This window comes from Carassius carassius, chromosome 46 (genome assembly GCF_963082965.1).
Source record: "Carassius carassius chromosome 46, fCarCar2.1, whole genome shotgun sequence".
Lineage (NCBI taxonomy): Eukaryota > Metazoa > Chordata > Actinopteri > Cypriniformes > Cyprinidae > Carassius > Carassius carassius.
Window position 1 is genome coordinate 14,665,272 of NC_081800.1, and position 26,412 is coordinate 14,691,683.

The window sequence follows — 26,412 nt, forward strand, 5'->3', positions numbered from 1 at the left end:
TAATTTAGACAGTGAATTGTTTTACATTTGTTTACTTTATTTCTGTACCTGAAAACTGTTCAACTTACCTAAAAAGCACTTTGTTTAATATGTATCTTTGTTCTGTTGTATTTATGTAAGCCTGCTGAATGTTAAATGGATCAATTCCTTGTTCATTAGAAATTTGATGCAGCAATAAAACGGCTAGTATAATTTAATGAAGTTTTTTTTTTATTTGCTGATTTAAAACATGATAAAAATACAATATATTTTGATTGGTATTGACCAATAAGTGTTTGTTAAAATCGGAATCGGCCCCAAATAATCCTATAGGTGCATTCCTACTGTTAAATAGTGTGATACATGAGGGAAACTGGAAATCTGCGTAAAGGAGCGGCTGAAAGAAAGATCGGAAAAGGTCAGGCCACATTTCATTTCAGCCGAGCTTTTTATTAGCTCTGCCCAGTACGCAGTTTAGACAAAGTTGCTACAGGAGTCAATGGACTACTCTTTTAGATTGACACGTGTATGCACTTGGATGAATGTGGCTCTGTGCTGAACATGCTTGCTCTGTTTATGAGCTTACCCCCATGCATTTGCAAGCTATTTTAGCTTGGACTCACACAAACCTTCCCCCCGAGGTTCATTTCTTGCCATGCTGTGGAAGGAATTGTAAAGCTTGCTAAAGAGCACAAAGCCTGTGAATGTGTTGCTGTGATCATTGCACATTGTTAAAACCTGTAAAATGCATTGTAATTTTCAGTCCCTTTATACTATCCGATTTGGCTCTCTTGGGAAATGGAAGCTCTATGCAAAGAAGTGGCAGGAATTTCTGTTCTCTAATTTGGAAAATTCTTAGTGTTTTTTTTTACTTCCAGCTCTAATCAAGGGAATTTGTGGCTTTTATTTTCTCAGGATATTTAAAGGTATAGTTCACACAAAAACCTGTGTGGCTGACTCTTCTGTGAAACAGAAGATATTCTGAAATGTTTTATTTTTTTATTTTATTATTATTCTTTTTTAAATACAATTAAAATCAGTGGGTTTGGAAAAATCTTTACCTTCATGCCATGTGACCCAATACTGTGAACATGCAAATATATTGTTAAATTATTTAAATTTATAAACTTAAAATCTCAGGGGATGCTTAAAGTAAATATTTTAGGTCAAATGGTTTCAGCTGACAAAAAAGGTTTGGGATTGGATGCTATCCATCAGCTCTTTACAATAACATAGTATAACCTGGTCCCTCTGTGAAATGGTTTTACTTTAAATGCACTTCCTGGATTAAAAAAGCCACATTGCATGAACGGCAGACCCCCACCTCCCACCAGGCTTTGTTGTAAAACACTGGGGAGTTTTAAGAGTCTGCATTGCGTGAAAACATACCAAAAAGAAGTCAGCGGTAATCTAATATATTACAGTTGTTTTTCAGAAATGATGAAAAATCATCAGGCTTGTGTTTTCTGGAAGCCTTGCAACACTATCAGTTAGGGATAAAGTCTCCATTTCACACATGAATGCGTTACAAGTTAATCTCCCGCCTGCCACTGTACACCGCTTTAAACACAACCCTGAACCCAGAGAGCAGCGGCTGCCTATTGTTGAGATGCCTAACCTCTGGTAAACACAAGAATATAATTTTTTTTTTTCTAAACAGTTGCTTTTTTACGTCACTGTACGTTTAAAATTAAAAGCAGCAAGTCTGGTGTGTGTATAGATAGATAAGTGCGCTCTCTTCCTGGGAGCTGCATGGCACACTAAAACAGCAGAATGGTAATAGTTCTAGTCAATGCATGTTTTATGAGCTGTCCAGAAAGAAGAGGGAAGCTCTGATCCTGCTTGTTTCAGCAGCGTTTTCATTACCCTCGAGTCACTTCCCCTCCTGCCTGCGGCTCCAAGGCACAGAAACAACCTCAAATCAAATTTACAGTACTGCACATTTGGACTCCACACTGCACCAGCAGTAGAGAAAGATGATTTGATATTCCTCCGAACATTCGTCCTGTCTTCTTAAAGTTGTCCAAGAGGACAAAGATTTGACACTGTAGGTGCTCTCGGGCATGCTTTTTTAGTTTCTGCTTTAAATAAACAGCAGTGTTTTGTGTAGCCAGCATAAAATAGGACTAGAGAATTTATATTTATATTTGAGCTGAGCTGCCTAAAATGGAGAGGTGGAGTAACAAAGTTGTTATTTAGACTAAAGCCTCTTAAAGACAGTCGGGCCGTGGGTTTGGAGAGGTGGCTCTTCCAGAAACAATAGCTGTTCCTAATTAGAGGTAATACCGTCCTGTGGTATCTGGGGTGGAGGTGCTTTTTGGCAGAGCAGTTACGCGTGTTTTTGAATGCCTGGCCTATTCGCGAGATCATCTGCTGCTGGTTGCCAGTGTTCAGAAAAAAAGGCACCGGCAGATAACTAAATAATTTAGTCTGGAAATGGTCTGACGCATTGACCTAATGGCATCGCCACTGCGACCTCATCATCTTTAACCTTATGTTCTCGAAGAGGAGTTTGAAATAACGTTGCAGCGAGAATAAGAGGTCCTGAACAATAAGCCTGAGTTGAGATCTGTCCTCCAGGCCTTGTGTTTCATGTGATGATTAGTGGTGGTGGCATTGCTGAGCCCCCCTCTTGGTGGGTGTCTGTCGGGACCAGTGCTTCCCTGAGACCTCCCTGCTTTCACTGTGAATGGGGCTCAGGCTGAGCTACCATGAGGCTTTTGAACAACTGACTACTTTTAGATGTCGTCTTTTAGGGGCCATTTACACAACACCGTTTTCAGCCAAAAATGGAAAACCTTTTATGTGTTATGTCTGTTCATTTACATGACAACAATGTATTTTTGAAAACGGTTTTCAAAGTGAATGTTTCCGTGTAAACACCCAAAATAGGAACCTTTAAAAACAGTGATGTCATGCGTGCGTATTATGTGTTTGGTATGTAGACATGCACAGTACGTGACAATTTTAAAGGCAGACGTGAACAAATGTATAAAACAATGGCGGAGTACATGGTTATGTTGTTGCTACTCAAGAGTTTGCTAATGCTTCTTCAGCATAGTGTGGATTTACTTCACCAATATTATAACCAACAGCGGAGACGCATCACATATAAGCGTACAGTGCCAACTACTGGCCTGGCATATGTAAATATAATGTTTTTGGTCGTTTTCGAGGATATGTGTAAACCTGAATCATTTGGAAAACGTTGTTTATACATGAAACTTAAAAAAAACACAGAGAATATTAATATTAGACTTGCCCACCTTTACCTACACTGCGCATGAGACTTGGAGCGGTTGCAAAAACATTGCCATATGTACTTTTATATTACATGTACCAATTGCTAATAATACTAATAGCAATAATACTCAAAATTACTTTATTGCAGTTATACATACCTCCGCATCAGCTTTGTGGTTTCATCGATGGTATATAATTATTATTATTTTTTGTAATGCTTTTATGTTCATAATCATTAAATGCTATTAAAATAACATACTGAGAACAAAAATAAACACACAAACACGTTCATAATTATGTATTTATCATTTTTCATGTCCGCAGCTCGAAGTGACCCCAATCCCAATAGCGTGATAGTTAGCCCCTAAAATGCGAATTCTACCCAAGGTTAATGATTGCATATGCTCACGTCAATCCAATTCAAGAGCATGTCTGCTGCAGTTCACCAGATTGATGGTTAATGCTATGTTTAGCTCCTTTAAATACATCATCTTCCGAATGCATATTGATCGTTTTATATGCATACCCTTGTTGACTTTTTATTGAATGAGAAAATACATGATTGTTCTTTTTAATATCAGTAGTCCACATACATTTTAGCCACTGGTGGGATATTTTGCAGATAGTTAAAATAGTTAATGCAAAAAGTCATTGTTGTTCCAACGCTGTTGTCTGTCTTCTGTGGAATACAAAATAATAATTTTTTTGTCTAATGAAATTAATTCTTAAAATATATTTTGTGTTCTGCAGAAGAAAGTCATATAGAGTGTGAATTAGGTTTTGATTCTCCTGGCTTAGCATTTTCCGGTCTTGTTCTCATCACATTTGCACTCCTCTAATGCTGATACTCCCTCTAGAAGTGTTCATTGATACACAACCAGAGAAAAAGCACAGTGAATGACTATCCAGACCCCCCCACTCTTCCTGCCACACGGTCAAACTAGTCTGGGAGCCCTCAATGTGGTTTGCACTCTGTTTGTGTCTTACAGTGTGAAATGAAGTTACTCTCAGGCACGATGCTGATAATAGACACGAGCGCTGATGGGGAGCCGGCCCCTCTGGGAATTGTGCAGAGGGAATACACACTCACACAAAACCACTTACTCTCACAAGCTCTGATTGCTTGGAGCCTAGCCTTCAGCCTCTGGTTTACTGGGTTCTCAGGGCTCAGATTAGCCCACTGATTTTTTTTATATGTAAATCATCAACATTTATGTATTTACAGAGGCTACAGAGATGCACATAATTAATTTCCAGCCAGTGTTTGTGTAAGATGACCTCATGAGATCTTAATATGACGGTATATATAAAAGTAGATCAGTAGATGTTTAGACATTAAAGAGGATATTGAAATTGCCTCTTTTTTTTGCACTTATGCAAAAATGCCCTTTAAAACGTAAAGTGCATATTTGAAAATGTAATGGCTCTTATATCAAATAAGGTCTCGGAGACTTTTTAAGCCTCTATGCATATTGATACCTGTGTGTGTGTGTGTGTGTGTGTATATATGTGTGTGTGTGTGTATATATGTTGTGTATATAATTTTCTCACGGATTTCACAATTTGATTTGATTATCCTTCACAAGTTTGCGATTCGATTTCAATTCAGTATCAATTATTCTGGAGATATGTCAGGTACAGGATATGGCAATTAGAGTTAAAATCTACCTGAAGGTCAATAATTTTGATTCGTATACAAACACTTTATAAAATATACTCAAAAGTTTTTGTAATATTAAGGTTATAAAACTAACTTTAAATTACATACTTATATTTCTACCTTAATTGTAACTGCTGTTAAAGCGGAGGAGATGATCAGTTCAGCTTCACGCTGCCTCATCTAACCGAGGTGCTACAGCGATCTGTTACTCCACATTAAACAAAACCAAAACACATTTAATTTTTGAATATTGTAATAAAATTGGCAATTTGAAATCTGAGACTTTTTCATATCAAAAGTAACAAATCACAAAGCTTATTGCAAGTCATTGGATGGGAGGTGCACTACAATGTTCATTTCATTATTTGACAGGCTAGACTAATCAATTCTTGGGATTTATGAATGAATATAATTTCTTAAAAATGAAAATGATTTTTTGAATTTTCTTTAAAAAAATTGTTTTTTTTTTTTACCCAGCTCTAAAAAATAAATCAGCTTCATCCTTTCCCGTAACAACGTTAAAAGCTCAGTCAAGATGAAAGGAACAGCTGATCATAGTTGTATATGGATTTCCATTTTGAAATAAATTTAGTAGCAGAGCTACTGCAAGCGATTTTTTGAGCTGCAAATCCATTTATCCATTGCTGAAATTTCCGCGTCTTCATGGAGAGAGCACGTCATGGTTGCTTAGCAAAGGCAGACGCCTCAGGGGCGCTTCTGCTCGAGCGCTTTGGAAAGAAGGAGAAACCGGTGCGCCTAGCATTTTCCACGCGTTTTTAGGCACGATATGTGAACGGCCCCTAAGACTTTTATTTGTGCAGATTCTCCAGTACAATGTTGTTTGCAAATGTTTAGTCGTAAAAGCTGATAACATTGCTTTTTAACAGTTAACATTTAAAGCTTTACAAACATGTTCTGTGATCAGTTTGTAGTTTACCAGTTCAAAATTCAGTCGTGCAGCCTAATTATGACTGAATGAGAGAGGTAAATGTTTAAAGATATTTGAAATGCACTTTTTTTCTAAGTATTCACTGCTCTTTTTCACACAGCAGGTTTTTTGTGTGTGACTGTCCAATTTTTTTTCTGGACAACCTTTTACCTTTTACTTTAAATTGTGAGTTCCATTCAGGTTTCATGCCACTGGCACTTTATTCGAAGGATTGTTTACAATTTCACAGCAAAAGCTATAAAGCTGTTTCCCAGTAAATAATAAAATACAATGCACTGCAATTTTATTCTGTTTTATCCTTATTCTTCGTGAAAATATGTTCTGAAAGATTCCTTAATAAGCTTCGTTCGGGATGTTAAACTACTTTAGGAGCTCTAAGGACTGCCATGGTGAAAACATTATTTTAAATCTCCTTGTGAAATTTGCTAGAGTATGGGTCAGTGTTCTGATTGCAGAAGAGTTCGACAAAGGATTACTAACACAATAAAACAACTCCAGGTATATTTTTGATGAGGATATGACAGTGCAAAATGGTTAAAATCTCTTAAAAATCTATGCTGAAGGATAAAGACCATTTATTAATAATTTACTTGGGGAAAAAATGAAAAAAAAAACCAAAAATATAAGTACATAAACAGATTAATCGATTAATCGTAAAAATTACCGACAGATTAATCGATTATCAAAATAATCGTTAGTTGCAGCCCTAATCACGATTAATCGCTTGATTGTCTGTGATTAATCACAATTAATTGCATTATGCACAAAACTAATATTGCATTCAAAAGTAGTGTATTGTGCACTTTTTTTTATTTAAAAGTTCTGCTATATGAACAAAAGTGCAATTTGGTTTGCAAACACTTTAAACAAATAAGGTGCTTTTTTACAGCAGTATTCTTTTCACATAGCAGTTAAAATATTTCTTATAAAACTTATAACATTAATGTAATTAAATATAAAACAAGCTATTTGTCACTGCCAGGACATTAATGTTTTTAAAGAAAATATTTTATAGTTTTAGAAAAACAGTCCAGTCCAGAGCCTCGATCATAACAGGCACCTTCCCATTAGAGACCTGCATGATCATGGGACCCATCACAACAGAGTGTGGCATGGGACAACACTTGATGTGCGGGTAGAGATTGTGTGTGCGGGATGAGGGAGAATAATTAGGGTGTGCTCACACTAGGCAATGTTAACCCCCAAAGCCTGGTTTGTTTGACTAGTGTGATCGCTCCGTTTAGCAGTCCCTGGCACGGTTGGAAGAGGTGGGCAAGAGCGAGGTTCAGTTATATATAGATCAGTGAGTGTGAGCGCTAACTGCACCGGAGTGCAGATCTTCTGATACGTGCTGCATGATTGCGTGAATATTTCTGAGCAACAAAAGCGATAGATGTTTAAGGCAATATATTGTGAGAGGGCTGTGTGTTACCGCATCCCATATGACTCAAAATAATAAACTACAAAGTTAACAAAACGATTCACTCCACTGTGCTGAGCAAGCGCTTCTCTGCTGTCTTCACGTTCTGTCGTAAACTTCCTATTTCCCTTTTATGAAGTCATGATTATAAGCTTGTTGCGTTCTTCTGTTAAAAATAACAGTGGACAGTGGTTTGTAAATGCTGATGCTTAGCCTATATAATTTGATTGGGAGCATCCCCATGTGACCCATGTAGGGATGCAAAATATATATTAAATCCATAATCGATTGTTGTTTAAATTAACAATCAGTTAATCGATTAATCGTTAACCATAATGCTGCAAAATGCATCTATTGCAGGCAGCATTCACCGGCATGACAGGATGTGCAAAAGCCACACACACACACAAAATGCTTTCTCACTTGAATAAATGGGGTTTTAGTCTGAATAAAATGCTAGTAGCAGGATTATAAAATGAATAGATGTTATTATGATCATTTGATAAAATGAAGAGAGCCCGCCATACATTTGAGATCAATTTACTTTGTTGACTTTCCTATCCTGCACGAAGACCGCTGAACGTGCCTCTTTAAATGGTTTTGTGGTGCTCTTTGTTGTATTCTAAAACACAATTGCAGTGTTTTCAGCTGACATTATGGCATTTAAAATAAAATGATCCCAAACGTAACTGTGGCGTGCGTGTGACTGCGCTATGCATTAAGTGAACTGCATCCATCGGTGCTGCTGCAGCAGCAAAACACTTTGGCTCGCATTAATTTGATCCTTCTGGATTCTGTTCTAGAAAATGTCTGATTTAGAATTTTTGTGTTCTGGTAGGCCTAGCCTATTTTTTTTTTAAATCCGACATAGTGCATTAGATCATGACAGCGCGTGCGTGCAGATGAGGACGAGTGAGAGGCTTTAGCTAGATTTATTTGGAGGTTACTGCTCATGTCCCGTTCGCACAAATCCAAATGTTTCCATATTTGCAATGTATTTGAATGTTAAACTATTATTTATAATGTAAACTACTTACACATTCGCACATAGACGGAAAAGATGATCCTCTTCATATGAGCAAAAACGTCCTTGGAACAGCAGAGAGGACCATTATACTACTGTCTATTAAAACTGACCAGTGTAACCTTTTAAATGTTTAGTTGATTGTATTTTATTTTGATAATGAACAGACTGCGGTGTAAGTTTGAATCGCTAGACTATATGTGTGCTCCAGGCTCTGGCAGGATCGAAACAGCTGAGACAGGAATAAAAAAAAAAACCTTTTTCGCAGGGTTAGGAAAATGTTAGATCGTGACCATGCCTCTGGATGTCGTTCGAGATATATCCTTCATTAATGTGGCTTTGTTGTGGTTTACCGGTTTCTTTTCTTAAATTTTCTAATTTCGCAGGTTTATTTTATTATCTGTCACTTTTACTCACTCAATTAAGATTTCATGAATTAAGAATTTGTTCGATTTATTAATTTGTTCCCTTATATCAGTTAAATCATGGGTTATTTGAAACTATTGGAATTGAACTGCTGTGAATCATAACTTCACACAATACAGAGTTCGTGTTATGCTTTCATCAGCAGTAACAGAAATCTCTTTGATAACTCGCCACCAGGTTTTAGTGATGTTGTTTTTTTGTTGATGTTGGAGTGCTGCTTTAGATGTCTGTCTGTTTATTTGTTTATTTATCGAGCTTTTCTCTTTGGCACTCTGTCAAAATAGATTGATTTCAACAAGGCTGTTTTCAGAGTAACTCTCTTGAATGAGCTTTGAACGAGACGTTTGTCTGATAAATCGCATTTACTCTTATTACGGATAATGTTTTGTTTGATATGTTCCAAGGCTAATCTCACTCGCCGAAAACAATCACATCAGACGTGTATTTCACAACTTCCTTCTGAAAAGTCATTGTAATCCTTGCCAAACAAACGTCTGCGTTTCATAATGCATAAATTGAAAACACTGTTTAAGGATCACCAAAAATTTACACACAAGCGTGCCACTTGCTAGGTCGGTGTCATCTACTCGTTGCCTTTACTTATCCAAAACAATCTGCAACTCTATTTGCAAATGAAGCACCTGCCAGTTCAGGTTTCTTGGGGGAAATAGCATTTGTGTTTGCCTGACCCTTTATTGGCCTTCATCTCAAATCAGAGATGAATGCATGGCCTATTGGCAAAATAGGAGAGTGATTTAGGATGAATAAAACATGCAGCATGAAAGAGTAATGTTGAAAAAGTGTGTTTTGTAATAGAGCCCTGCTGCGTTCCCATTGTGAGGTGATGTGTTAATAGTGGGAGAGCAACTGTGTGGTTGGAGGGGTGAGAAGGTCTAATTTATCCGCTGCTCTGAAGGAGAAATGTATTTTTATTTAAAACTTCCTGGCTCAAACCCCTTGACTTCATTGCAGTAATGGAAATGGTAAAATAGGTGCTGTTGGCTGAGACCCCTGAAGCTGCTTTTTTTTTTTTTTCCTCCACTGGCTTTTACAAATGGCTGATTTTTCTCCCTCCCTTTTCCATTAAGACAGCTGGTATCTTTCAATCACCTGCTCTGGTGATTGATGTGTAATGGCTCCAAGCCTCACCTGTCCCACAGTGCGTTATTCATCTGGGTACTGTTGAGGGGAGTACTCGCCATTGCTTAATTGGTCCTGGTCACCATTCAGACGTCACATGAACCGCTGCATTGTTGCTAGTCGGTGCTGTGAACCTAACTGCAGCTGCTGCTTTTCACTGGTTGCTTATGCTCCTGTTGGTATAAATAAGATGCTCTTTACACGTGAGAAGGTGTGGATTGCTGACCTTTCTGCAGTTGTAAGTTATTCATCAGATGCTGCGCGGTTGTATAGTGCTCGTTTCATGGAGTTGATGCAATAAGAGTTGTCATGACACATTGTAATGGAAGTATTTTAATTGCCAAATAGTATCAAGATGCTACCACCAAATACAAGCTTTTTCACATTTTTTCACTGTAGTCTTTGTGGTGGTGTTTTTAAATATATTGTTTTTATATTTAGTTTTATTTTACTCTTATTTATATATTTTGCATTATTATGTTCACATTTGTTTAAATTTTTAGTCAAAGTTACCGTAGTATTGTATACTATGGTACTGCAATTTAAATCTGTTTTGAAATCTTGGGATATATATTTTCTCATTATTCAACAATTTATTAATGAGACTGACTAGTTTGTCTAGATTATTTTTATTTATTTAACATCTTTAGCAGTGGTGCATAAAGTAGGGTGTTTACATTGTGCTTTAGCTGTTTGCATGGTAAAACCTTCTCAGACATTATTCCATGTTTTTTGCGATCATTTCCCGATATTCTCATATTTTTGTTTTTACTGTATGTGCTTCTGTTTTGACAACTATTTTGACGTCTTTTCTCATCTAACAATTTATTAATGAGATTGACTAGTTTGTCTCGATTTTTTATTTTTTTATATATATATTTTGTTTGCATCTTGTTTTTTTTACTTTTTGCATAGTAAAACCTTCACGACTTTCTTTGGATGCTTTTTAACATTGTGTCAGGTCACTGTGATATTTGTAAGTGAAAAATTGTGAAATGCACCTTGACCTCTGCATTCTGTTTGATTGTCTTGCTCTCCTGATAGCTGTATTTGAACACCAAAATCATGAAACGTGTCCGATCTGTGCCTGATGAACTCAGAACTGGCTTAATAATGCAGTTTCCTTCCTGGCCGATTAGACAAATTCAAAGTGACTTGAGGAAAAACACACAAAATGAAGAAAAACACTGTATATGGAAACATTTATGGTTAGTGTGTGAGTGTGTGTTCAGACTGGTGTTCAGTGTAGTAACATCATAAGGTGATTAATCGGGCCTGTAATCAGTCTGTAGTGTTGGGGGTTGATGAGGAGAGCAGCTGCCCCATCAGTTGCCGTCTACTCAAGATGACAGGCTGCCATTGACAGCACTGCTTGTCAACTACACCAGTGTGCCTGTCATAAGCCATTTCTCTTCATTTATATACCTGCTCTATAAACACCCCTCACACTGACAAACAGCCCAATTCTGTCCTGTTGCTGTACTCCCGCAGGCTCCTCGCATTTCCAAATTCACTCGCTGTAGCTTTTTGGCAGTTGTCAGGTTTAGCTGCACCAGAGGCTGTAATCTTTACTTTCCCGTTTATCTCAAGGGGTGGGAAGCAGTGCAAAATCTTTCAAGTGCACTTCATTTTTATGCAGCCATTTCATGCATTCATATTGGTGGTCTCGTTTTTTTTTTTTTCGCTTCGCGCTTTTCAGCCAATGAAAGATTGATCTTTATTTTTATGAATGTTGGCTCAAAAGAGGCAAGTAGCAGCAAGCGTAGTAAAAACAGGATTAGATCCAAAGCTGTTTTCGGAGTCTTCTGCCAGGTTTTCTTCTCCATGCTTGTCTGTTCTGATATCCACGGGTGATCGCTGTGCTAGCTGAGGTAGGGCCGCCTCTGGCCAGGCTGTAGTTAGTCTGACCAGCATGCACAGCCAACAAACACTGTGGCCTGGAGGGAGCGCTGGGTCTTATTCCAGTCTAACATATTGCTTGTAAGGAATACTCGATAGAATGAACTGGCTAGTTGTGCAAAAGTCTGTATAAGCCAAATACCCTGTAAAACGTGCAGCTGAGCCTATTTGATAATGCAGTGGGGAATCCTGTTTAGGTCACTGTGCCGGGAAACATGGTGGTGCTTTTCATCGCCAGACGAAATTGAGCTGGGAAATAGAGCAGGCAGCTTGAAGTTTGTGCTCTTTTGATATAGCTGTGCTCAGAGCTCTCCTGAGGATGTGCACTGCTGCTGTGGAGAAGACAGCCGGTTGATCTTCCTTTGTTCACCGGCTGTGATTGATTAAACACATTGCATGAGTATCGTCAGGCCCTTGGTTTTACAAATATCTCACTGCAAGTTTTATTTTTAATTTTATTACTAATTCATAGTTTTGGTAGAGTTGCACCACATGACATTTTACTTCTAAGTCTTGAAAAATCTTGATGGTTTTTAATTGTTTGATAAATCAAATGTCATTCTACAAAAAAAGTGGATGATATATATATATATACATAGATATATATATAGATATATATATAGATATAGATAAAGTGTGTCACTTAATTGACCCCTCTAACAATGTTTTTATTTTTTCTTCCTTCAGCTCTTCTGAAACACTGGGGTTGTTGGTGTGGCCAAATTTTCCCTGGATTTGATTGGTAAATTCAGAAGACTGAAGCCCAGGCTCACAGTCTACCTTTCACGGAGGCCCAGCCGTGAGAGGACAGAAGAAGGCACGTGGCGAATCATGACTGCCGACAAAGAGAAAGACAAGGAGAGGGAGCGCGACCGGGACAGAGACCGCGAAAAGCGTGACAAAAACCGTGAAAGTGAGAGCTCGCGGCCTCGGCGCAGTTGCACGCTAGAGGGCGGGGCTAAGAACTATGCAGAGAGTGATCACAGTGAAGACGATGGCAATGAGACGCCTGGGGCTGCCACCGCAGAGGATGCCTCTAAAAAGGGCAAGAAAAAGCTGCCCAAGAAGAAATCGCGCTATGAGCGAACAGAGAACGGCGAGATCACTTCCTTCATTACGGAGGACGATATTGTTTACAGACCTGGCGGTGAGTTTCGGTTGTACAATACTTTTGTCTAACTCTGGAGGAATTTGAGCCAGTTGTCATAAGCATGCTGTTTGGACAGCAAGTATGTATTTGGGAATATCTTGTTAGCTTTGCTGAAAATGGTGCTTTCAGCTTAGCATAAACATGTCATTGCATCCACAACTTGGATGAGAAGAAATGCATTTTCATTGGCTGCTTTGCTTGACTAAATAAATTCACTGCTCCTTGATGAAAATGCGGAAGGAATCCGTGTGATGATATTTGAAACCGTCATATTTTTCACACTTTGCTCTCCAAAGCACACACAAGATTCTTGTTTTTCTTTATAGTTTTCATTGAGTGGCAAAAAAAGTGAAATGGTCCACATTAGATCTTTATTAGGTGCTGAGATTGAACCTAGACCAGAGCAATAACCTTTTCCTGTGTTGTAAACATGGCCTCTCTTTCACCTGCTGTTTAGAAATTGATTGTACATGAGGCTGGGGGGAAATGTCAACACTCCGACGGAGGCCAAGGCACGGCTGCGTAGCGCAGCTGCCGTAGTCCTAAATCATCCTCTCGGTGTCTTTCATTTATTTAGCAGCAACAGAAAGGTCAAGCAATATGCTTAGTTATTTAATGTGAATACATCAGATTATAGCCGATGTGTAGTTTCCAATCACGTCTTTTCACTCCATGTCTTCTGCTTAGAGATGTGTTTGCTCAGAAGGGAATGGCATGGCGTTTTCCCCCCTCCTCCTCTTCCTCCAGCCGTTGCCCCAGTGGAATCGACTTGGATGCATTATCTGCTGAAGGTCCTTGAAAACAGTTGCTGAAGCTCTCTTTTGGTAATAACCCAGCAGACCCCTTCCCTGCTCTGTTTTGGAGAGTACTTCTGCTCTGTTTTAGATAAGACTGAATTGAATCACATGTCTGAGGCATGGAAGTTGATTTTGTCAGTGCTGCAGTGGAGAATAGAAAGGGATGTCACCAAGTTTTGAAGATGGCTGCTTTGAAGCGCCTTTTTGTTTAAAAAAAAAAAAAGGGAAGGAAAATATCTTAATCCTTAGATCTCGAAAATGAAAAACATCATCTGTTGTGGAATTAAAGTGATCATCGGATGCTACATGCACTTTTACAAGCTGTTAGAACAGTTAGAAATGTGTGGTTGTACACAACAACCCTATAATGATAAAGATCCACCCAGTGTCTTTATTTTTATGTCGTTAAATCATTTCCCCTTTCTCAAATCAAGCCCATCTCAGATGCCTGTCAGTGTGATGTCACAAAGACAGGCCCCTCCCGAGATTGTTTGATTGACACTAGTGTGTCAGCACAGATTGGACTGGCATCTTACCTTAGACCTGCCCTGAGTGAGTTGCTGAAGACACAGTGGATTACATTTGTTTTTGAAGGGAATTTACCCCCCGATCTACCTAAATGTGTGCATCTTTACTCGAATCATTCATGATCCAGCTTCACGTCCAGAAGAAGTGAGTGTACCCCACAGATCATTTATTATATCATTGTGAACATGCCTATTTTAAGTGGAAGCAGAAACAGCTGTTTTTCGGGCCTGTGTCTTTAAATACAAATGAGCTGCTGCTACCCGCCCCCTTTTCCAGAATCGAGCCGCGCCATTACAGCTTGTACCTGCTAAACCATATTTTTGGTTCTGATTATCATGTTTACTGCGCTGAAATCATGCGTTTTAAACCATATTAGTTTAAACTTCTGATATATGGTTTTCTGAGTGCTCACGTACAGAAAGCGACTGTCACATGGCATGGGAGTACTAAACTAAAGTTAAAGTTCTTATTCACATAAAAGTTTACGTATTAAAACACATAAATTACAAAAACAGTTGGTTATGTCTGTGAAGGTAAACAGCTGGGAAATAAATTGCATGTTTATTTTAGATCTGTGTGGTAGCAGGAATATACAGTTAATCAATAAATCCACTGCTCTCTTGTCTCCTCTGAGGTCGGGACTCTAAACAGTGTTCTGTGCTCGTCTGTGCAGCCAAAGACAGAACAGATAGCATATTTTGCTCAAACTTTTGCCATGGCATTAGAACTGGTAGACCATTGTCGATTGTGAAATCAAAATGACAGCGTCGTGAGTGGAAGTTTACAGATTAAGTGGTATTATAACGAGATCTCTTTACAATGTCTCTAGGGGAGCGAAATCAGATGCTCTCGATTTTTCAGACACTTGCTAAAAAGGCTTATAAAAGCAAAGTTACTGGGTTAAACTTTCTCACTTTCCTTGGTTGGTTGCACCGGGAACCTGATTATAGAAAAGTCAGATTTTCATGATATGTCACCTTTGAACAGGGTTTCCGCGGGGCCATAAAATGTCATAAATTTAACAATAAGAATTTAAGGCCATAAAAAGTCATAAAAACGTATGGATTTTCCATACAAGGTCATAAAAAACATTTAGCCATGTCTTAAATTGAAACGCTAGTCCATTCATTTGTTCTTCCATCAAAATGCGCTCGCAGCGGCAATGGCATTCATTTGTTTCGCCTGTTGTAGTTCTGTATGAGGAATCTGAGTTGTATCACACTGGTAACACAGCGTTCCAGAACTACAAGGTCCATGCGGCAGCATACAGACTTGTCAGAAGGACTTTCACAGAAACCCGTGCGAACTCCGAACATACTGTATCATACTGAGTCACTGCTTAGCTTAATTGAAATCATCCTGGCTATCACAATGGTAAAATGTACTTTTAACGATCTATGGTTCGAAGATGGTGTGTTTAGTAGCTGGCTCAAGCCCGTCGCTTACAATCGGTATCAAGCATCCAAACACAAGACGCGGAAAAGCTGAACTGAGTAGCTGGTTACTCGCGCGCTGTGTTCTGTGCGGAGAGAGAGCCACGTATCACGGACAGTCCCTCATGAACGAACAAATACTAATCGCAGTTTTGAACAAACAAAAGGATGTGAAAGAGCCCAATTCAGTACCACGGTGTTCAGGTGTTCAGGGCTCACACAGAGAAAGGCGTCTCAAAACGCTTGTACACCGAATTTGCTTCTTTCTGCTCTTGTGCCGACAAATACATACAAAATATGTCAAAATACCCACCTTAGAAAGTATGCTCGAAAAAAAACTTTTTTTTTCAGTTATTTGTCAGTTATTTCTTAAGTGTAATTAAACATTTGAGGAAAAAGATGCTACTAGCTACTAGCTGCTGTAATGTTAAACCAAGAAAATGAAAGAAAAATCACTCACTGCTCTTGACTGCATTACTTTGTAGTTTTAACAAGAATTTATGCACAGTCAAACCAAAAATTATCCAGACTCCAGATATAATTTTTGATATACATATTTTACTAGTAGGTACACGACACTAATACATTTATGTAAGTGAGTATAAGCAAACTGTGACATATTGTACCCAAAAAATCGTCATACAGTGAACTACTAGTGAAATAGATAGATATAAATGTTTTATCTATCTATCTATATATAAAATTGGGACCAAAAATTATTCAGCACCTTATAAAGCACCATGCATTGCTTATGTGGTTTTTTTTTCTGAATTGCTAATGCAACCTTTTCACACCACAGTCTGAACAAAATGCTTCATTGCTTGGTAATTGGTCAACAAAGTATTGATAGTTGTGTAAATATTGTCATAATAACAGTTGTCTGTAGTTTTGGTTGATTGTAATCCATTACGTACATCTATCAAAGTTATGACATCAAGACGAATTTGTTCTGACAGAGTTTAACTCTAAATTCTTGTCATATTTTATAACCATTTTAGAAGAAATAGCAATAATGCTATAATAATAATACTGTAATAATGTGAGAAATGTTCAAGGTGTCTGAATAAATTTTGGTTTGATTGTATATTTTATTTTTACATTGAAGACTATCCAGTGTTATTTTACATTTAATTATTCGGTTTCTGTACCTGGACACCTACAAACTTGAAAAAAATGTAAACATTGTATAAATAGCAAAAATAAATAAAAATGAACAAACATACAAATTAAACAATTTCAAACAGGGCCCACTGGTACAACCTTCAGCGGGGCCCCGCAAGCCGCCTGTGGGTGTTGAATACTGTGACCAAACACCAATAACACTTGTTATTTTGGAAAGTAATGCCATAAAATAATTGTTAATTTACAATGTTACTTTACAATGTTACAATTGTTAAGTGTTCCTGTGTTCTTGATACTCAAGAAAAAGAAGGCGAAGGCTTCAGTGTCCTAATCTTAAGAAATAATAGAATAACTCTTTAAATAATAAAACTTGTTACTTTCAATGAAGGTCTATAATAAAAAAAGACTTTTGAAAGGAGTTTTAATGACTGAAGTTATTTATCGTAATTCGTGTAGGTCATAAATTCAAATCCTAATAGTCATAAAAAGGTCTTAAATAGTCTTAAATTTGACTGATTAAACCCTGCAGAAACCCTGTTGAATCTTCACAAATTGCCTTTCCTAATAAAGTGCTACACATTTTTGGACAAAAATGTAAAACTAAAAGTATAAAATTAAAACTATATTATTATTTATAATATAGAAAAATAAACATTATATATTCATTTATATACATTTGTTGTTGTTACTTAATAAAAATGAATTTTTTTTTTTACAGTAAATTAAAAAACAAATCTGTGAACCAAGCCACTCTGAAACACAAAGCACCACATCGTGTAAAAGGTGCTTTTCATGCATGTAAAAGATGTGCTTCACTTTGAAACACTCAGCACCATTTCACAATTTCGGCTTTATTTCATGTAATTTTCTGGGTCTAGGCATATATGCATGTATCTAGTTTGCGGTCAGTCACTGCAGCCTTATTGCAATCAGATTTGATTTGGAAGGCTTAAGTAGATACAAAGCCTGTGCTGGATTTAACTCTACTAAATGTTAAATCCTTTTATATTTGTCTAGTGACACACAGCATGTAAAACCGACCACCCTTGGAGTGGGTATTAAAAACGGCGAGAGGCCAATGGAAAAAAGAAAGTGTAATCAAAGTAGAGAACTGAAACAAGACAATAATTGCTTTTGTGACTCGAGAGAGTCGGCTGTGTGCACGTAAGGCACTAGATAAGAGGACGTAATATTGAAAGCCAACATGGAGATCACTCTCATTCTTTTTTGCCTGATAACGTTTTTATAGCAAGCTTAGCATGCATTTATTAGGTTGTCTGAAATAAGCAAATAAGGCACATAGTCTTGTCGTTGGAGAAATGGAATGTGCTTGAGTAAGGTAGGAAGGAAGGAATAGAAAAGAAGATTGGGCAGGTTGTGATATGGATGGTGAGAGAGAGATAGAGAGGCATTTGTATTGCGGGCAGGGCTGCTCAGATGGAAGGAAGAGTAAAGCAGCTGAATCGATCAGGCCTTTGAGTGGCGTTCTCGTGTCCAGGCTTCCTGTATCTTTGCGGATATTTGCTACACAAAGGCAGCTTATGGATCCAGCCGGGAGATTATACACACATGAGATCAATACTCAGGCCTCTGCGAGCTGGCCGTGGCTGTCTGTAGTCCGTCTTTACAACCGGAGTCGCACCAATGTCCTTGTACTGTGACGGCAATTTGTCTCCCTGGCTGCCATTTGGCTTTTAAAATGGAGAGCTCATCAAGCGGGATTGCCTGGATGAGTACCACTCCCACCAGTGTGATGACAATGCTGACAATAAAGAGAGGTGAATGTCCACAGTGGGCTCAGCTGAGGGTTGGGGTGGGCTTTATGGTGCGCATTATAGAGCCCTTACTAGACCTAGCAGGCTGCCTAGCTAGAGAGCATTTTAAGGCAGCATAGATGCAATCTTGACACAGTTCCAAAAGGATACCAACATGATTATTTGCTCCAATAATTTGTACCCTATGTGTTATCAGGTGACATTTTATATATATTTTTTATATATATATATATATATATATATATACACACACGCATACATACACACACACACACACGGCTCGACATTAACGCTTGTCCGCGATAAGTGGATTTTGTGAAGGGGCCAGTGAAAGAGAACTGAACTTGCCTGACCTGATATATATATATATATATATACCTTTTTTGTCATCTAAGGCTCACAGGTTAATCTTTAGAAGTTAAATGTACTTTCACTATCCTTATCATCATCATCATTATTATTATTATTACATGGTTATTAATGTAAGTTAAAAAATTTTCACACTTTAAAACAAAATATTTAAAATAGCATTTTGTATTGATAACAATAAAATAGTAATAATAAATTAGAAAAATTATAAACTAGAAATAATTTTACCAACATTTTATTTCTAATTATTATTAATTATATCATTAACTGTATTTATTTTCAGTAAATTATAATGAAGTATGGTATTGGTTCTTCCTTAACCAATGTCTAAGGCAATCCAAGAATGCATTGTTGTCAGGTAAAAAAATGTGCAGTTGCTGTGTGTCTAAAGCATTCCAGTTCATTCACTTGTGAGTTTTCTTAGGCTGCAGGCAGTGTAGGGAGTAGACGACAAATCAGCACACTAGATTTTGGAATGGAGCTTATGGTTTGGGTTATGATTGAAGGTGGAGGTCTAGATGTTGAATTTACGAAAAGCATGAAAGTTCTTAAATGAGTTCGTCCCTGAAAAAGTCCGCTCTCACCTAATTATTGAGACACCCAAAGATTGCAGTCTTTTCCGTAAGGCTGAGATCTCCACCGGAGCTTGAACACGTTGTCCTCACCTCCACACAGAGCTGTTTGGATTCCTTGTCAGCTCGCTAACGTCACTTCAAGACTGGTTCTTTGTCTGCTTTCATGTTTGTTGGTGGATAGAGTAGAGGGAGGTTATAGAAACAAGAATAGGCAAGTATATCTTCAGATCTTTCCCTGGAACAAAGTCAAGAATGAGCACAATAGATTTGGCGGGGTGAAAATGGACATGCACCACCTTCGCAAAGAAGCAAGCAGGTCATTGCCGAAATAAACTTCTCCTCCTCCTCCGTTTGTTGTCAGAGGGGAGAAACCAAGCTGTCTCTTGGCTTTGAGTCATGTATTATTCAGTGAGGTGAGACTAGCAGCATTTGACCACCTGAGTGAGTCATCAAGCAGCAGTCTTCATCTCCCCGTTGCTCTTCTGAAGAGACAACAACAGTATCACTCCATATTGAGAGACAACTTTTCCATGCATGTCTTCCACTCTGCTTCCAGCTGTCTCAAGATTTAGACGGACAGAAAGAGAGATGGGGGATGAAAAGCAAGCGGCGGCAGAGCAGGTGACAAGGAGACCCTCGGGTCCACGTCTCGAAGGGGACAACAGAAGCTTTGCTGTCTAAATCAAATCATTAAATGCCTTCAATCAAAAGGGACACATTTTACACTCATGAAGCATTTTTTTTTCTGAGGGTCGCTCATGTTATGGGTTCTTGTGCCAAAAAGATATTTTAGTTTGTTACCCTGTCTGATGCATGATGCCTCAGAACCATCTTGTCACTTTTATTTATTGAATTTTTTTTTTATATTTATTTGTACATCCGCATTTCTTATGTTAGGTTATTTTTTTGTCATAATCTAATGTATCTGTAGCGTTTAAAACAACTGATTGTATTTTAATATATAAAAATTGCATATTTATATTTTAATATATAATACTTATATATATATATATATATATATATGTGTATATATATATATATATATATATATATAACTTTAATATCTATTCATTAGCTATCTGCATAACATGGAAAAAGTGACTTGTCGTATCAGAAACAATTTAAATATCTGCTTGTCCCTATGTCTGATCTTTCCAATGAGTGTTTTGTTTCTGTGCATTTTAATAGTTCTACATGTAAATGAATGATTAGCTAACTCAGCATCATGACACAGTGTGAAACAAAATGCACTTAGGTAAAGATATACAAATGGTCATGTTTTTAGATGCGTTTGTTTGTTTCTTCTTTTTAAGCCCCCATTTAGGTTTAATTCTTCCCAAAATAAAAGGCTTAAAGTGTCACCAATATTCTTCCTTCACAATGTTTCAAACAGTGTGCAGAGAAATCCCTACCAAGCCGATAGCTGGAAATAAAAGAACCTGATCTGTTCTGAAATTTCCCTTTGTGTAGCATTGTATGACAGAGAGACTGTAAAGTCTTTTGAGAAATCGAACCACCTGCCAATTACAAATTAAAAAGCTGCTACAGACCAATTGTACCACACTCGTCAAACGGCTTCTGTTCCCGGCCCAGAGGGAGTTAGCTTTTTTCTGCCTGCTACTTTGAGGGCACAGGTTTGATCTAATTCAGACCAGAGGTATTAATCTCTTGCTATGAGATGAGGCAAAAAATTGCAAGCTTGACATATGAGAGAAGAGCAGAATAAGTGTGTGTGTGTGTATGTTTGAAGCTGCAGGTCTCAAGGCGAAGGAAATGAGCAGCAGTGTAAATTGGATGAGCAGGGTTAAGAACGGCATGTTCCTCCTGACACGGGGCATTGGTGCCAGCTGAAGCACCTGTGCTGAAGTACTTCCCAGTATGATGTGACATTAGCAGTGCAGGTTGAAGCTTTGTCGCTTGTCGTTCATGTAGGAAGAGAGGGTTGTGAATGCGACATGTGGAGTGTGAAGTCAGCACCTGGTCTGAACCCCCTATTGATTAGTTATTGCATTCCTCTGGCTACTTTAATTTCAAGATAAGCATGTTGAAGGATGACCACAGTGGCCGTCTGCGTTTAAAGGCAAGGACACAGCAAGCCTACTTCAAAGAACTAACGGCAACAAAAGCCGATGATGTTGTCGCCTCGCTTCACACTGCACAGTAGTGTTGTCAAAAGACCCGGTACTTCGGTACCAAGTCGGTACTAAAATTTTTTAAATGTGACGGTACCAGGTTTCTTTAAGTACCCGGTTCAGCGCTATGATTTCCGCGAAACAGAAAACAAGGACGGAATCTCAAAATCCAGTCATGAAAATGAAACTTACATTTTAATATGGACAGTCATGGAATTTGTCAGTTAGCATAAATTAATCAAATCAAATCTCCATATGGACCAGTATCTGTAAATGTTAAGCCGCAAATGTTGCTTGAAATATGAATCCGTGTTCTGCGCGTCTCTGTGTGAATTAATGAATGGCAGAGAAGTGCGGGTTTGTTTACTACATAGACTGAAGCACATGACGCTTGCATTAATTTCAGCATCTGAGCTTCAGAGTTCTCTCTCCATCAAGCGATCTTTTCAGTTTCTCATACATGCAAAAGAGAGAGAGAGCGAGAGTCTTACCACGTTGAATCGACACGCTATATGTAAACTATTCTTTATTGTCTTTTCCTGTAATGGAGTTTTATTTAGAATTATTCATATTCATTTTTGAACAAGCAGAAGACATACCGGTTTCTCCGGTAGTGGGCGGAGCTAATGCACAAATGGCAATTTCATTGGCTGGCGCTGATTTAGTACCATCCCTGTTTTGATTTCAGCAAATCAGTTTGACCGAACGCAGACAACGTGATTTAATATTCATGAACCCAGCAGCTCATCAATTCATAGTGCATTGGATATACATTAGTATTATAGTAGAATTAGAAGTAGTATTATCTTTTAATAATAATTAATATGATCTATTACTACTTTTTTTTTACAGAAACCATCAATGACCAAAAATATCTTAAGCATCACCACCAGTCTTAAGTTCAGTTAAAATGACAAATATGCATTCATTAGGCCTAAAAGTTAATTTTTACATAAAGGCATAGTGCTAGAAATATTACTATTATTATTTTTTTAAGAAATAAATCACTATTTCTTCCATGTTTTAATTTTAATAGAAAATCCCTTTACCAGAAATAAAATGTGTTTAAATTTCATAAATTAAAAGACAAATAAAATTTGGGTGAAACTTGTTTACTGTTTTTCATAATTATATAACTTGTAGAAAAACTTTAAACACAATTGTAAATAAGTATAAAGAATGGCATTGGTTCTATTTTTAGTGCTAAAAAGTTTTTTTTTTTAATTAGCATATTTTTGTGTTTTGCTTTGATTCCGAAATTGGTACCGAGAACCGTGGATTTTCACTGGTATCGGTACCGAATACTGAAATTTTGGTACCGTGACAACACTACTGCACAGATTGCAGCCGACTCAAACTAAAGGCTGATTTATACTTCTGTTTTGGACCTACGCTGTAGCCTACATGTAGACGCACTACCTTACGCCGTAGCCTTATGTGCACTCCTCCAAAAATCTAAAACCGTGTCAAATCTATGCAGACCGCAAGCGCTGTGATTGGTCTGCTAGAACCCCTCCCTCAGTATTTACTTGAGTTTTGTGTGTGTTTATGTGCACTTTAATGTATTTTAATGTAACACTTTCTTATCTAAAATAAAACAAAGCAGAAACAAGTGTCTTATTGTTTATTATACCACATAGCATTATTTATCAGTAGTTGTACGCAACAAACAATATCGATCTGCTGTGGTACATTTCCTTGTGGAGAAGGAAAGAATGCCATCTTCTCTTGTTCCGTTGTTGTCTCCTTTTGTGGTTTTAAATAATGATTTTGATATTTCGATAATTATTTGATATTGCTGCCGTCACGGCTTTAATGCTTCTCCAAAGAGCCGCATCTTCTTCAGCATTTTTTGTGGTACTGCGGGTTACACCAGCCACATGACCTTGGACACTGCAAACTAGTGGTTAGCATGTGTACTGCAAGTCTACGTGGACAACGATGCAGAAGTATAAATGAAAACTGACGCATAGCCTACGGCGTGGGTCCGATGCAGAGGTATAAATCAGACTTAACATGTGCCTTCTGCGCATGTGTGAGAGGAACAATCTGTTCATATCAGCAGCTATTAATACCGTATTTTTCGGACTATAAGTCGCACCTGAGTATAAGTCGCATCAGTCCAAATACACGCCATGACGAGGAAAAAAAACATATATAAGTCGCACCGGACTATAAGTCGCATTTATTTAGACCCAAGAACCAAGAGAAAACATTACCGTCTACAGCCGCGAGAAGGCGCTATATGCTGCTTAGTGTAGACTACAGGAGCACTGAGCAGCATCTCTGGCAGCATAGAATGCCATCTCGCGGCTGTAGACGGTAATGTTTTCTGTTAGTTCATTTCTCTTGGTTCATGTCAAATTAATTTTGATAAGTCGCACCTGACTATAAGTCGCAGGACCAGCCAAACTATGGAAAAAAAGTGTGACTTATAGTCCTGAAAATACGGTAGTATATATTCGTCATTCAAAAGAAGAAACTGAAACAAAGATGTATGAGATAAACACAGATGTACCAAAGGTAAACAAAGCAGTGCTTGCTTACCTTTTTGACTATCAATAACATTGATAACTTCAATCATTTAAAGCAGCTCATGTTGTTCTTAAAACATTAGCATATTAGAATGATTGTGAAAGATTACATAACATTTAAACAATCTTCTCTGTACCGCTTCATTCACATGCTTGTTTTCATCACTTTTGCTTTAATTCTCGGTCACTGACTCGTTCACTAAACTGAACATCCAATCAGAGCTCTCACTCTCGACGACGACCCTGATGTCTCCGAGGCCGATTCAGCATGTTGAATCGGGTAAACTGCCACCGATGTGAGCCCGACAAGAGCCGACCAGTGGAACACACCAAACAAACTATCCCGTCTGTTGCTCGCCGTAGGCAATGATGCATTTACAATGATGCGCTGAGCCAAGAAGTCTCCTAGCCAAAGGCTTTTCTCAACAGTAACACTGTCCCTCTCTTAAAGGTAACAGCTGGGAGCCTGTGAAATATAAAATTTTTGCTTTAGCTTTTTTGTGTCTCAGCATTCCTCCTTGGAGGCAGAGTGGATTAAAACAGCAACTGAATTGGAACGGAATGTACGGAAGGCCTCTTTCATTGGTAAAGGTGTGTTTAAATTAGCCGCGCTTCACAACTTTAGAAGAATGGCTGAGTGAAAAATAAGCTTCGGCGGAGGAGGATTGAATGAGTGCTACCCCTCTTCCCTTTCCACATGAATATTCATGTTGCTAAGTGATGAGTGACAATACATTAAGAAATAATAGCTGCAAGCAGATCAACTTCCAACATCCGCTCGGGTGTTTTGTCGTTGTATGTGTGAGGGCATCTCTGCGTGTGATGGGCTATTTCTTCACCTCAATAAATCTCAATCTAAGGATGAGGCCAGGCTGCTACAGCAGAGTGGTCGATAATGGATCTGCTGTTTGCAAAGCCCCCACCCTTCTGTTCTCCTCAGGCCACTAAAGAGAGAACGAGAGAGTCCAGTAAAGAGACTGAGAGAGAGATAGCTGTGGCCTGTGGGAGGCATTTGGGAGGCCACAAAGCCCCTAGAACAGCACACATCCCCTCAAATCCCATACACCCCTCCCCCAGATGCCCCTCTCACTCTCTTCTTCTCTCAGTCTCTTTCCCTTTTTTCTCTGTCTGCTCAGTCTCTGATGGAGAGGGGCTTCTCTAAGAGCACAAAATGGCTGGAAAGCAGCTGAACAGATTTGAGTCTTAATAGTCTGCTTTCAAAGAGTACAGTGTAAATTACAGCTTCTCCACGGTCAGCAAGCACCATCAATACTGTAAAAAATTAAACGCAGTTTATTTCCTGAGGACCTTTTATTTGTAAATGAGTTTCTCAGATGAGTGGGAAAACCCTTTTGGATTGTTTTAAACCTACATTTCTAGTTTTTGCAGACTTTGTTCATCTAGACTCGAATATTAGCAATGTTTTTTGTCGCATATTACAGTTGCTTTTTTATTTAGCCAACATTTCATATCTTATTGCATTAGAAAATGACAAAAAGTGCAATTAATAACATCTCTAATTTAAACTTAAATGGCAAATGCAGTGTTACAGTGCAGTCACATAAAGGTTCAGTAGTGTGGTGTTGTGTGAAGCACAGATTATACAATTAAATTCCAAACTAAGCAGCTTTTTGTGTCCAATTTGACCCCGGTGCGAAATCTGCAAGGCAAAATCTCTCATCCTGAATTTCATGAAATTCTCGATTACACCGATTCTGTTTGAAATGACTGGATTTCACTCACAAATTTTATATATATATATATATATATATATATATATATATATATATATATATATATATATATATATATATATATATATATACACACACACACACCTCACCTAAAGGATTATTAGGTACACCTGTTCAATTTCTCATTAATGCAATTATCTAATCAACCAATCACATGGCAGTTGCTTCAATGCATTTAGGGGTGTGGTCCTGGTCAAGGCAATCTCCTGAACTCCAAACTGAATGTCAGAATGGGAAAGAAAGGTGATTTAAGCAATTTTGAACGTGGCATGGTTGTTGGTGCAAAGCATTTGTGAAGCCACAACACGCACAAGCCTTTTCTGTACCGGCTTCATTCACATGCTTGTTTTCATCACTTTTGCTTTAATTCTCGGTCACTGACTCGTTCACTAAACTGAACATCCAATCAGAGCGCTCACTCTCGCCGACAACCCTGATGTCTCCGAGGCCGATTCAGCATGTTGAATCGGGTAAACTGCCACCGATGTGAGCCCGACAAGAGC

The 26,412-nt window shown here is 38.1% G+C and overlaps 1 protein-coding gene across 4 annotated transcripts in view; it reads left to right on the forward strand.

The window, feature by feature from the left end:
• LOC132128969 (arginine-glutamic acid dipeptide repeats protein-like) overlaps positions 1-26,412 on the forward strand; it is a 176,654-nt gene that overhangs the window by 68,800 nt on the left and 81,442 nt on the right. For all 4 annotated transcript variants that reach the window (XM_059540385.1, XM_059540386.1, XM_059540384.1 and 1 more), the window contains one exon: positions 12,428-12,887. In XM_059540385.1, coding sequence (XP_059396368.1) covers positions 12,572-12,887 — 316 coding nt within the window. In that variant the 5' untranslated portion in view covers positions 12,428-12,571. The remainder of the gene's footprint in view (positions 1-12,427; positions 12,888-26,412) is intronic.